Raw genomic sequence first — 14,194 nt, 5'->3', positions numbered from 1 at the left:
CGGATCTGTCACTCTGATTAAAAAATTGGTGGGGGTTGTGTGAGTGATGTGTATGTGTGTGTGTGTGTGTGTGTGTGTGTGTGTGTGGCTGCGTGGGAGTATGCTGAAGAAAGGTGGAGCGGTGAGACCAAACTAATGAATTTCTCTTTCGGTTGTTTGTCATTTGAAAAAGGTCACATCTTAGAATAGCACAGAGAGTGAGGGTTTTCAATGCGGAGACAGAGGTGGCGTTGAACCCACCAGCAGTCTGGATTCTGTGATAAAGACTGCTGGGTAACCCCTTACCCCCGGCCTTCCATTTTACAGGCAGCCTGTCACATCCCCACAGACGACAGGACGATAGTTCCCCTCAGCCATCACTGGCGATGCCCATCTGGCTGCTTTTATTTAGTGTTTTTGGCGCTACGTCCTTGAGGTGCCACCCGACTTCCTTTCACTGCTGGTTGGGTCCTACAGTGTAGTGTGTACCCGTTTGCCAGCTGTGGCACAGAAGTTGTGATAAGACTTGGACCATCTGCAGTGCAGGGTCTTCCCTGAGACATTTCTTAAAGCATTCCCAAAGAGTCCATTCTGAAGACACAGTGCTGTGTAAGACAGTTGGAGAATTAGACGTTAGAAGTAGACTCAGTGAGAGATTAAGTTGAGAGAAATGTTTTGTTGCTTCCTCTTTGTGTTTGCGAGTTTGCGTGACCAGTGGACTTTATTATAGTTACAGAAAAGATGGCTTTTGACCTTAATATAGTCTTTAGTAGATTTATCCTGAAACATCTATATGACTCACATTCATGTAGGTGGATTATTGTTATTATTTTGTGTTTTTGTTATTGGTTTTTTACATTTTGAAAACCAAGAGCAGCTGACGAAGTTCCTGCTGGTGTTTGCAGCTGCGATGCCAGGGCTTAGGCGAATGTTGTCGTCGGATGATTGTGATGTGTGCTCTTTGCGTGACCTGGATTAAAGCTGAGCAGTCGCTACAGCGGCTCAGTGCGCATCAATAGGATGTGGTGCTGAGCCGGCTATTGTGATGCCTGGCTTTGGGACGCAGCAGTAAAGCCCACAGATAATGAAAACACTCTTCCAATCTTCTTAATATCTGGAGCAGCACCAATGTGTTTTTCAGCCAACGTTAAATAAAAATGAAGTGCAAGAGTATTTTTGTGACCCTGGTTAACCTTTGAGCCTCCTGGTCCAAACATCACTGGCACACCAGCCCAGGTTATGACCCACTTTTTAGAAACCCGGGTCCTTAAACATAAAATCTTTGCATTGAGAATGGTTTCTTCTCCTCCTTCTCTCTCCTTCTCTTTCTCTATCTTCTTCACAGTGATCGAGGCACTTTGCTATCTGCTACGTTATTTTTTCAGGGGATCGGGAGCGTCAGTTAAAAGGCCAGCGCTGATTTGCTCTGTTCTCATTGCTCCTCGCGGTTCCCTAATGATCTGAATTCTAATCCCGTAAATTGAATCATCCACAAAAAAAGGCCTTTAATGGCCTTAATAGGTTTCAATTTACAGACTCAATGGAGACAGTTAACGTACGTCTTTGATAGTTATTATTAGGCCCCCTTTATGCAGACATGAATGTGACAGACAGGCCGAAGAACCAGAAGACATCTGGTCTTTTTGGTCTTGTTTGTTCTGTGTGCAAAGCCAGACTGGATCTTCGAGAAATGCCATTGATAATCATTAGCCTTTGAACCATTTCTTTCACAGTCCCGGCTCCCGCTGACTGTGACTGGCTGACTTGTATTCCGATATTTGGATGGTTTATGATGCATTTCTGCAGGTCGAAGAGAAAATCCTAATTGCCTGATTAGCCACAGACATAAGACAAAACGTCTGACATCCTAGCAAAGAACTGTGTCGACTCAAAGCTGATCGAAATCAACGTGGTCATGGGCTGTTCACAGTTCATAACAGAAATGTAAATGAAAACGTGCATGGTAACCAAAAATCATGGTTCTGTTTGTCTTTGTGTTATAGTGTATAAGTAAGATGTATACCACTCACCCAGATAGATTCTATCATATAAGCAACTTTTAAAATGGTAAAATGTTTTTCCCACAGCAATGTCATCTATGGCATACTTAATTACTATCAAGGAGTAAGAATATGGAGTAAGAAACAGTAACGCTCAGTTGACTTGATGATAATGACTTGGGTTGAGAGAGAGCCTCGCGCCTCTCTGAGACCGCCAGCATTCCAGAAAACATTTGTGGCCAGATTGGTGGTACTTTAAGACTCGTCTATGCCTGTGCTGACTCCTATCCTCACCCCTATACCACACACCAACTCGCACCAGACTACAGCATATATTTATTTTTAAACGGCGTCACCTGTGCAGCAGGGAACCTCTCTGAGTTTTCGCTTCCTCCTCACTCAATACTTCCATCAATACTAGTGCAATACAATAGTCCAATCAATCATTAATTAAGACACCGGCAGGGCTGGATCTTGAGCACTTTTTAAGTCTGCTAATATATTAATCATAAAACAGTAAATAATAGTAGTGTAATGTATTTGTTGTGGCTCATTTATGACTGTCTGTGTGCAATCTGGTTACAGATCTACAAATATCGTTCCTTCAGTGGTTCAGCCAATGTAGCCAAAATTACAGACAGAATAAAGTAAAACCCTCTTTATTACCTTCCATCTAGTTACATGTGCAGATCGGTGCTGATGTTGTTGCCTTATTGAGAAAGTCTCTTGTCTTAAAGGGCTTTATTATCCGGATGGTGGTGTCTGTATTTCAAATTATAGGCATTGGTTTCCCTTAATGCTTGCAGGTGATTCTTATGGTGGAAGGTGCCTTACGCTTCATTAACTCTCTTACATGAATCTTACCTGGGTGGCAGCCAGTGCAACCTGAGATACAATGTCACTGTATAAATATGGGATGTTTTAAGTACAATTTAAAAGACGTAAAGCTCTAGAGAGAGGTTACACTCCTGTATAAAGTAAATATAGTGATTTGGATTGCAGGAAAAGCTGGTAGCTCCATTGCTGACTAATGCAATGATCAGGGCAGAGAGCACGTACGCTTTGTTTCCCAGGATCGATAAATGTTAAGCTGCCGCTGGTCAGTCTCTGATTATATTTGAAGTGTAAGTAACAGGAAATTGCTGTTGTCTACCCCCGCAGCACTCTGATCAAAGTTGAACTTCCTCAGGGAGAGGCGGGCACAAGCTGTGTGTTGCTCTCCTTTCCTGAGACAGGGAGGAAGGTTGGGGGCGGGGGGGGTTGGGAGAAGGCTGATAGTTTGCTATGAGCAGACAGATAGCGGAAACTGCCGAAATCCTAGGTCACCTCAGCCTGATAAACAGACACAGCGTGGATCTGAGTGCGGAACAGAAAAGCAGGGGGGTGTTGATGGATTGAACAGGAAGAGCCACTGTTAATAATACAACAGGCCTGAGCTTCACATGACAAAGGAAGATGAGAGAGAGAGAGAGTGAGTGCGCTTTACATTGGAAACTGTCAGAGGAACAGACAGAGTCATTAAATATTCCTGAGCAGTTTTGTATTCTGACATGGTATGTACTTAAAGCTTGGGCAGATTCCTAAATTATTCAGTTTGGATACAACATTGTGACATATGTGTAAATAAAGCGAATTGCAGGGTAAAAAATCTGTGCGTACATAACCTTAGTAAAAGCCGGTATTATTTTTGGAAGAAATATGGTTTTGGGGGAAATAAGACAAAACCTTTCCTGTTTTGCAAAACACTCAGCACCTAAAAATGCTCTTTTTTGTGTCTCCGTGTCTTCCTGTCTCTCTGGTGTGTCCCTTTGTCTCCCTGTGTCTCCTCGTCTCCCTGTGTCTCCTCGTCTCCCTGTGTCTCCTCGTCTCTCAGGATGGAGATGCTCTGGGTGCCATGGAGAAAGTGTGCCGGCAGCTCACCTACCACCTGAGCCCACATTCACAGTGGAGACGGCAGGGACTGATGAAACGCAAACCCCAGGCCTGGTGAGTGCCGAACAGTAGGCCTCTGTCTCCCAAGGCACTGCTGAAAATAACGACGGCGCGCATGGTACTTTCAGACCTTTATTTCTGCTGTCCCTACCAGTCTTGACCTTTTTGTAATTGGGGTGATTAATCCATGTCTGTTTCTCATGGAAATCAAGGAGATCTGATGACAAATCAGGCATTTATTTTTAGTGCCTTTCAATTCCGGTAACACACAGTAAGCCATCTGTGGCTTTGCGTATTTCTTGGTGTGAAGGTTAAAACGTGTTGAGAGCAAATTCCTGTTTAGTCTGATTATTTGTTGAGAGCGGACAGATAGCTGAAACTGCCAAAACTTTCGCTCAGCTCAGCTGCTCCACAGTCTAACAAACAGAAACAACGTCAATTTGAGTGTGGAATAGACATCAATCTTTATCAATTTTTATTTTTGCTGAGCAAGAGTTGCCACAGAGCGCTTTACACATTGAAATCAACACAAGCTTGAGTTATTAATACAAAGGGTACCCAGACAAAGGAATTGGAGTAGTGGAAAAGATAACCTACGTTAATGTGCGACGAAATATCAGCGACAGGAAGTAAGGACTATGAAGTGAGTGATGGACTAAAGAAATAAGTCTTCAGCCTGGACTTAAAGGCTGAGATAGAAGAGATCTCTAACGTTGGCTGGCAGGTCATTCAGGAGGTGTGTGGATGCATCAAAGAGGAATAATAATCCACCAAACTTTAATAACGATGAGAAAATATTTGTTATAAAGCTGACGTCTGACCGGTCATAACCTACATTATGTATTAATCTAACAACCTGTTGCCACTTCAGATTCAGTCATCAAGGGTTAACATTATCACCAGCCCTGTCCAGGCACAGCCTTCTTAATATTCAGGTTTAGGATGAGATAAGACTGGAGGTGGTGCCATATTAAAGGAAATACACTTTTTTTTTCCTCTTTAACAATGAAGTGCTATAGATAGCCAGCACCCAATCCCCACCTACGACATGGATCAGAAGGAAATAGGTTGGAGCTGCCAACCTTGCATTTCGATGTCTTTACTGTTAATGGTCAATTATTGATCAAAGAACACCTCTGTTTTGACGCCTTTTCCTCAACCATGTTTTCGTCTTTCATACCGTTTCAACACATCTTCGCTATGAACTGCTTTACAACTTGTTGATCTTCTGCTACAGTGTTTGCCAACCCATGTGCCTGGACTCATTTGTGTGCCATCGGGCATGAAAAGGAATCCCACAATAGAGTCGATCAAATGATCAGTGCAAGAAAGAAAAAATCCTCTTCTCTTTTATCTCAAACAAGTACCTGTCAGAATTCAACATCAAGACAAGCTGCTGTTTCTCATTGAAAAGTAAATTCGATTTCAAAGTTGAATGGGTTTTGCAAAGCAGATGGGTTACTGTGCAGCATAACATTTTAAGTGAAGTCTTAGGCCTGGGAAAGGTTTTGTGGTGATTTTGATTTTGTGGTGAAAATTATTTTGTAGTGGCTGTTATCAATGGGATCTATACATATTGCGGGCAGTTTGTAGAATCTGAGACATGTACAGTGAGGGAAAAAAGTATTTGATCCCCTGCTGATTTTATATGTTTGCCCACTGACACAGAAATGATCAGTTTATAATTTTAATGGTAGGTGTATTTTAACAGTGAGAGACAGAATAACAACAACAAAATCCAGAAAAACGCATTTCAAAAAAGTTATAAATTGATTTGCATGTTAATGAGGGAAATAAGTATTTGATCCCCTATCAATCAGCAAGATTTCTGGCTCCCAGGTGTCTTTTATACAGGTAACGAGCTGAGACTCTCTTAAAGGGAGTGCTCCTAATCTCAGCTCGTTACCTGTATAAAAGACACCTGTCCACAGAAGCAAACAATCAAATCAGATTCCAAACGCTCCACCATGGCCAAGACCAAAGAGCTGTCCAAGGATGTCAGGGACAAGATTGTAGACCTACACAAGGCTGGAATGGGCTACAAGACCATCGCCAAGCAGCTTGGTGAGAAGGTGACAACAGTTGGTGCGATTATTTGCAAATGGAAGAAACACAAAATAACTGTCAGTCTCCCTCGGTCTGGGGCTCCATGCAAGATCTCACCTCATGGAGTTTCAATGATCATGAGAACGGTGAGGAATCAGCCCAGAACTACACGGGAGGATCTTGTTAATGATCTCAAGGCAGCTGGGGCCATAGTCACCAAGAAAACAATTGGTAACACACTACGCCGTGAAGGACTGAAATCCTGCAGCGCCCGCAAGGTCCCCCTGCTCAAGAAAGCACAAGAAGGCCCGTCTGAAGTTTGCCAATGAACATCTGAATGATTCAGAGGAGAACTGGGTGAAAGTGTTGTGGTCAGATGAGACCAAAATCGAGCTCTTTAGCATCAATCTTGGGTGAGAACCTCCTTCCCTCAGCCAGGGCATTGAAAATGGGTCGTGGATGGGTATTCCAGCATGACAATGACCCAAAACACACAGCCAAGGCAACAAAGGAGTGGCTCAAGAAGAAGCACATTAAGGTCCTGGAGTGGCCTAGCCAGTCTCCAGACCTTAATCCCATAGAAAATCTGTGGAGGGAGCTGAAGGTTCGAGTTGCCAAACGTCAGCCTCGAAACCTTAATGACTTGGAGAGGATCTGCAAAGAGGAGTGGGACAAAATCCCTCCTGAGATGTGTGCAAACCTGGTGGCCAACTACAAGAAACGTCTGACCTCTGTGATCGCCAACAAGGGTTTTGCCACCAAGTACTAAGTCGAAGGGGTCAAATACTTATTTCCCTCATTAACATGCAAATCAATGTATAACTTTTTTGAAATGCGTTTTTCTGGATTTCTTTGTTGTTATTCTGTCTCTCACTGTTAAAATACACCTACCATTAAAATTATAGACTGATCATTTCTTTGTCAGTGGGCAAACGTACAAAATACTTTTTTCCCCTCACTGTACCTTCCTTGACCTGTGTGGGTCTTTGTGATCTTCAGGTGTTTGTTCCAAAAGGTTTACAGATTTACCGGAAACTCTGCTTAATGAGTCAGAATTATTCGCAGTCTATAAATTGGCGATTTAAGTGTGACCACTAAAGGACCACTGAACTGGAAACTCTGACCCCGGTGAGATTTATTGTCCAAATCTTCACTGACACACCAGAGGAGTCTAATCAAACATCAAAGATATTAATCTGTGTTTTTTATTTGTTTATTCTATTTAAATTGAGACAAACACGATGGCAACATTGGATTAGCCATGAAAGCTGATACACATTGCAATCCATGTTTTTTCTTTCTTTTTTTATTGGAAGTGATTAGATGATCAATCATTTTAAATTTCTGCTGTCAAATGCAATCTGAACGGCTGACTACTTGCCTGTGGAGATCTGGTTGTGTGTTATTAACTTCGACTGCAGGGGTAGTCAGATTCCAGCCCTTCTCTAATCAATTACAGCACAGCGCTTAGGTACAAGATCTCCTTAATTGTAGAAGTGAATTAATTTGATGTTGAATCAAGTCTAAAAACATTTTGTTACATTAAACATTGGGTTTTCTTAACAAATAATGTAAAAGGTTATACCTCTAAAAAGTAGATGGCTGCATCTTCTGATTGTGGTGATGATGTCTATTATTATCATTACTATTATTATTATTATAACTTTCATGTTTGTCTCTGCTGTTACCAACAGGAAATGAAAAAACACAGGAAATGTTTAATATGACCTGAGTGTTTTGCTCCTACATGACTTGTTATTGCAGACACAAATTAATTACGCACTCCCAGCAACGGAACACGCGTTTCTCTAAAGCAGCAATTTCCCGTTGTTTTTGGAGTCTCTGTATTTCGGCCTCAGCTCTTTCAGCATTCATAAGAACATAAGAAAGTTTACAAACAAGAGGAGCCCATTCGCCCCATCGTGCTCGTTTGGTGTCCATTAATAACTAAGTGATCAAGGATCCTATCCAGTTTTTGAATGTTCCCAAATTGTCTCTTCAGCCACATCGCTGGGGAGTTTGTTCAGATTGTGACGCCTCTCTGTGTGAAGAAGTGTCTCCTGTTTTCTGTCCTGAATGCCTTGAAGCCCAATTTCCATTTGTGTCCCCGGGTGCGTGTGTCCCTGCTGATCTGGAAAAGCTCCTCTGGTTTGATGTGGTCGATGCCCTTCATGATTTTGAAGACTTGGATCAAGTCCCCACGTAGTCTCCTCTGTTCCAGGGTGAAAAGGTTCAGTTCCTCAGTCTCTCAGCAGGACATTCCCTTCAGACCTGGAATAAGTCTGGTTGCTCTCCTCTGAACTGCCTCTAGAGCAGCGATATCTTTCTTGAAGTGTGGAGCCCAGAACTGTCCACAGTATCCAGATGAGCTCTAACTAGTGCATTGTACAGTCTGAACATCACTGCCCTTGTTCTCAATTCTACACTTTAAATTCTAAATTCTATTTAATTTCACCCGAGAACCCTAGAAATGCATTGGTTAAAAGGACGACTTGAATTGGCCAAATTCAATCCCCCGAGAGGCTAGTTTGATAAACAACAATGCACCAAAAAAGTGGTGGCATCATAGGGAAAGAGAGTTAAGTGTGTGAATGGCAGCAGGATATTTCTGCGTTTCACTCTTAATTCCTGAAGTTCTGAAATAGAGTTGAAATCTGCCAGTTTGTCTGACTTGTGTCTGGTCTTATCAGGCCTCCACCTGCTGTGAGTAACTCTGTTTCCAGACAGCTGTTTGTGTCTTTGGACAACAAGTTGACTGCAGTGGGAGAGCCTGACAATAGCATGCTTATTAAAGACATTAGCTAATAAACATATCTGATCCACCCACACTTATACTGATGTCAGGCACAGAGCAGTGTGTGGAGACCGCGGGAGGCCCACTACTCAAGCAGGGGGAGATAGAGGCACAGACTCGCAAGCCTCACAAGTGGGGATGTGATTTGGGCTTCTGCCTGGGCCGGATAATACATTTGTTAAGATACCCGCATAGGTTTTTAACTTCCCCCCCAATAAAAAAATAAAAAGGGTGTTAACCTCTGGCTAAATTGATACTGTTGCTGTGATATCAAACAACAACACGACAGTCCGATTCCCCCAATGAGATTGCAGTTGCCACATTTCTCGTAATTCTGTTGCCTGCTGTCAGTTTGTCATGTTGTTGCCATTTGTTGTCAGTTTCATTAATGCACTCTTTATATGCATCTTAACTTTCACAAACGGATATTTAATACCTCCCTCCTACTTGCACACAGCATAAAATAAATAATGGATAAATAGATCAATAGCAGATCCTTGTTTACATAAATACGCACATGAATGCATAACCGCTCGATAGAAAAGGCTTTCGGAAGATCAAAGCCATTTACAAAAACAAAAACACATTGCTTTTGTTTGTCTGTTTCGAGTGGTTATTAGCACAGAAAAAAATGCCATCCTTTTGTCTGATCTTATTAATCGGACTGTGTCTTTTTTGGTTTTAATTGTGGCCTATGGATATGCTTTACATGAAAATGCATCTGCCAGCTAGAAAACCTTCATATGCCATCATTACAAAATGCATATCTGATAAGAAGCCAGTAGCCTTGTTGCTTATTGAATAGATCTTATCCTTAGGTCTCCTTCGTCAGGGTGACCTCCCATGCCTATTTAAATATAAACATATATTTATAAACATAAATATGTTTTAGTCTGTAACTCTTATGTTGAGAATATACAGGCAGGTTAATTTCTACAAAATATTTTCAACCTATAAAAGAAACCGGATTATTACATCTGTATATTTGTTCCATATGGGATGATTGATCACTCAAGGTTTGTGACTGCTAACCTGAGGATCTCTTTCGTTTTACCAAACAGGGGGGTACTGTACTTCAAAAGGAGACAAAGATTTGTATTGCTTCCCATTGTTTCTGTGCAGGGTGTGTGACTCCACTTGAGACAGGACGTTGCTGAGGTGATTATGTTTATATTTCTGTAGGTGGTTGTCCTGTATTTGGACTATCTACCCCACCCTTATAAGTGAAAGCATGTGCAGTTCAGAGTACAGGCAGTTTCATTTTCAGTCTTTGATGTTAGGAGTTTTGTGGTCAGCTCAGGACTACTGCAGTCCGTCCTGAGGACAGATTGAACATTATTACTCAATGGCTTGGCAAACACAGCCAAAGCAGATATTGTTTGTGAAACTCAAGGATTAAATATCAGCTAATTAAGAAAATAGTTCAGTAAAGCACTTATAATAATAATAATAATATGATGATGATGATTTTGGTTGGAAAGAAGCCCGGAAGACATAAGAGATTCCCCTGGGACCTGGACTGGGAAACCCTGTTATACTGTTTTACCTTAATTGGAGTTGACTGGCATTGTCAGAGCTGTGGTAGATGTGGGAGTGTTCTATACAAATGCTGTATGTACTGTAAAAGACACAATCTTGGCAAGTTTATTTGTCTCATTTTAGGAATAGCACTTTCTGAATGATCTGGCTGTGTAATCTTATTTTAAAGGACTGGGTCTGTGAATTAAGTGTTTGTATCTACCAGGAACACATACAATTTATTTATTTTTAACACACCAAGGTATTTTTTAGACTGTAAAAGCTAGGAAATGACAACTATATTCTTCCTTCTCGCAAGACCTCCTTCTAACTCCACACCAGTCGGAGGCTCATTGTGTGTACCGGTTGTGTCCCTGACAGCTTGCGTGCATTGAAAAACACGGGACACAGCTGCTCCGTGTTCAAGAGGCCATTATGACATCATATGGTGTATTCCCTGTGGTCCCATAGGCGTGTTTAGTCAATTTCATTGCACCGCTGAGTCAGTGCCCTTTATTCACCACATGCACACAGGCCTACTGGCTTTCTAACCACCCTGCATTTGACGATAAGGCGAATCTTGTGGCAAATATAAGGGTAAACAGATTATAGCAGTGGGAGCCAACTTTCTCTCTCTCTCTCTCTCTCCCTCTCTCTCCCCCTCTCTCTCTCTGTCAGCACACAGTTGGACTGCAAGGTGCCAGACAGAAATCCTTGCCTGTGACTACTGCCCGCCCCCTTCCTCTCGTTGTCTGAAATCTTCTCGGGTGTTGTAGTGTTTCTGCATGCACTGTGGCTCTGGGGTCTGTTTTGCTCCTTGGCTGAGTGCCACTGATGCCTGTCCTAGCCTAGGTTGGCCGAGCTGAACGATAGAAAGCTCTTGGCGCTGTCTGCTCTTTAACTATATTTACCATCATGCTAGAGACAGAGGTCAGAGCCGAGCGAGCCTGATAGAAAACAGGGCCTCCGATAAACCTGGCAGAGCCCTCTACATAACATCATTAAGCCTTAACATTCCTTCCTAATGATATAATCGCAGTTTGACTGACCTAGCACCCCCCCATCTTCCTGCATATGCATTAACAGTTTGGGTACTTATTCCCTCTATAACTAATGATTTGTATTGATTAATTTATTTAACCTTTTATCGCTAAGATCTGTGTTTATCTACTTCTTACATTTAGACATTTGTGACTGGTAGTCTTATATGGAAAGCTCCTCTTCTTTTTAATAATTAAATTATCTCTCCCCCCCCAGAACTATGTTCCAGGTTTCAGTAGTGGAAATACAAGGAGAATGCATGCAACTGTCAAATGTATTTTCCTCTGATTTTCAGGAAGTAAGATACAGGTTTTCAAGGTTATTCTAACAAAGATTGCTGGGTTTGCAAAGACATACTCCTAAATACTCAGTTTATTCCCCCTTTTCAGTCTCTCGATTTATACTTTCCCTCATAGGAGTTTTGTCTCATCTGCTTTAAAAACATTTGATCGAAAACAGATCAGACGCTATCCTATAGATAAAAGTCAAATGCAATTCTGGGTGCTCTTTCCAACTCTGGTCTAAGAGAGTCGCAGTGTTTACAGTCACTGTTAAACCAGGAGCAAAATGACACCAAGCATTAACTGAATACTACTTCTCTCTTATGGCTGGTGATAAAGCAGCAACTCTAAATTCACACCAAGATGTTCAAGCCTCAGGTGGCATGATGGCACACCGGCTCGGGTGCTTACCTCACAGCTCAGCTTGTGCCCTGCGTCTGTTTAAAGATGCCCATACATTTCTCGGGAGGTCAAAGACAGGGATCGTCTGTGTCAGCTACCATACAAGGTGTTTGTTCATGAATGGACCAACTACCATTGTTTAATCTGGTTTGACTCCAGACCACCCAGCCCTGACAGCACTCCACCAGCCCCATGGGGGGATCCCGGTCACAGTGGGCTCTGACACAGCCCAGACAAGAGCCAGCGCTGTCTGGACTGCAGGACACCAACTGTTCTCCCATCAGGCACTTTACACCAGTCTTACCCAATTGGTGTGCATTCCAAATGAAAGAAATATGAAAATAAAACTGATCGGAGTATGAACAGGCACCAGCTGCACAAAGGCACAGCAACAAGCAGCAAACGCTCCCGGTAGAAGGTGTTGACGCAGTAGAAAACTAATGAAGAGAGCCTGAGGTGGTCTCATAAATGCCAGGGAGACCGTGTATATGTATTTATTTATTTATTTATTTATTTTGAAGTCTGAGTCTCCTTTATTCGCTGCTCCCTGCTTTGCATTTCTCCCCGTCCTTCTCTTCAGTCACACTGTTTACATCTGCTGCTTTTCATTCCTCTTATGTCAGTGAAACCCTTTGAAGTACAAGGTAGAGCCCTTGAAGTAGGAGATATTAGTGGCCCTTGACAGGAACAGCAAATTCAGAGACTTGCACTACTGGGAGTGAAGCACAAGTAGGGAGCCCTTGCAACACTTTGTTTACTGGATTTGTATACTGCTAACATGGTTTTGCAATGGCTGTCCCATAATTTAACAGTGGTTTCCTGGATATGGGTCTTCCAGAGTCTTTTTGTGTCTCCAAACAGCAGTATACAGTGTGTCAATTTGCCACAAGCACTGCCCACCCCTACTAAGGGTAATTTGGTGTGTTTTTGCATGTCCGAAGAACCATTCAAATCCGTTGTTTGTTTCATTATTATTATTATTATTATTATTTATTTCTTAGCAGACGCCCTTATCCAGGGCGACTTACAAAATATAATCATGTTCATTTGTTTCACTGGGCTGCATATCGGTCCTTCGTAGTCCCTTGTCAGTATTGAAAGCATGGCATGCCCCAGATTTAAACTGGCATCTTCACGTTGTTCAGATCACCTAACCCGCCAAGCTGAACAAAAATATGATGATACGATAAAAAGACAGGAAAGAAAAATACACAAAAATAGATTTCCCTTGCTACCCAGCCTATTTACTACTTCATTACAGAGCTAAAATTGCAAAGTCGTGCTCAGCAAAAAATGGAAACATCTGCCCAGGTGCTGAAGTGAAGTGAAAATAGAGCTGTAGATACAGGCTTGAGCTTCTTCAGAGCAACAGCAATATGTTCTACATGAACTGAAATCCTTTATTGACTTTCACTGAACCTTTGGTTACGAGTAAGCCCTCCTCACCAGACACTTGACATTGTCCCTTTTATCACCTCCCCTCCACATGTTTCAGCTGGGATGCGTGTTAATCTCCTGCATTCCCTGGTGAGGTTACATAAGAACATTAGAACAGTCTGAAACCAGGACAGCAGTTGGTGATCCCAATGTATTTGTTTGGTCATTTTCAATAGCTGACGGTCTTGTTGCAACATGCAAATGTCAGGGGCAGAAAAGCAGTATAGAAAATGTTTTAAGTCTCCAGTCTTTTTCAAATGGCAGTTTGTGAGAAGTGTCCTTATCATATACAGTTCTGTTCAAATGTGTGGAGGCAAAATGTGAAGTGACTGGGGCTCAGCATGATGTACTACTCTGCTGATCGACTGGATGACTAATGTCTCCCTCCGCCCTACAACTCCTCTATAATTCGTAAAACACGAGTACCTTGCCTGAATGATCAATTTCCTCATTTTTGTGTGTGCGTGTGTGTGTGTGTGTGTGTGTGTGTGTGACAAAATTTGCCCCAAACTTCAATATTATTCTTCAGACATTCTGGACATATTAAAAAGCCTCTCAGTGTTATCATACATTTGTCTTTTATGGAATAACAAAAATAACACGTAGGCCCAGACCAAGTCAAAATGTTGCCCTACGTTGCTAATCACAAATTACAGACTTTTGCTCTATTTCCCCCCCCCCCCCTCTCTCTCTCTCTCTCTCTCTCTCTCTCTCTCTCAATCTCTCTCTCCCCCACCCCATCTGTCTGTCTCTCTTAATGGAGC

The 14,194-nt window shown here is 42.2% G+C and overlaps 1 protein-coding gene across 1 annotated transcript in view; it reads left to right on the top strand.

The window, feature by feature from the left end:
* Window positions 1-14,194, top strand: part of lrrc75a (leucine rich repeat containing 75A) — an 86,998-nt gene that overhangs the window by 41,360 nt on the left and 31,444 nt on the right. The window contains exon 3 of the mRNA XM_066695629.1: window positions 3,853-3,965. Coding sequence (XP_066551726.1) covers window positions 3,853-3,965 — 113 coding nt within the window. The remainder of the gene's footprint in view (window positions 1-3,852; window positions 3,966-14,194) is intronic.

This window comes from Amia ocellicauda, chromosome 22, assembly GCF_036373705.1.
Source record: "Amia ocellicauda isolate fAmiCal2 chromosome 22, fAmiCal2.hap1, whole genome shotgun sequence".
NCBI classification, from domain to species: domain Eukaryota; kingdom Metazoa; phylum Chordata; class Actinopteri; order Amiiformes; family Amiidae; genus Amia; species Amia ocellicauda.
This window is presented reverse-complemented; position numbering and strand designations above follow the sequence as displayed.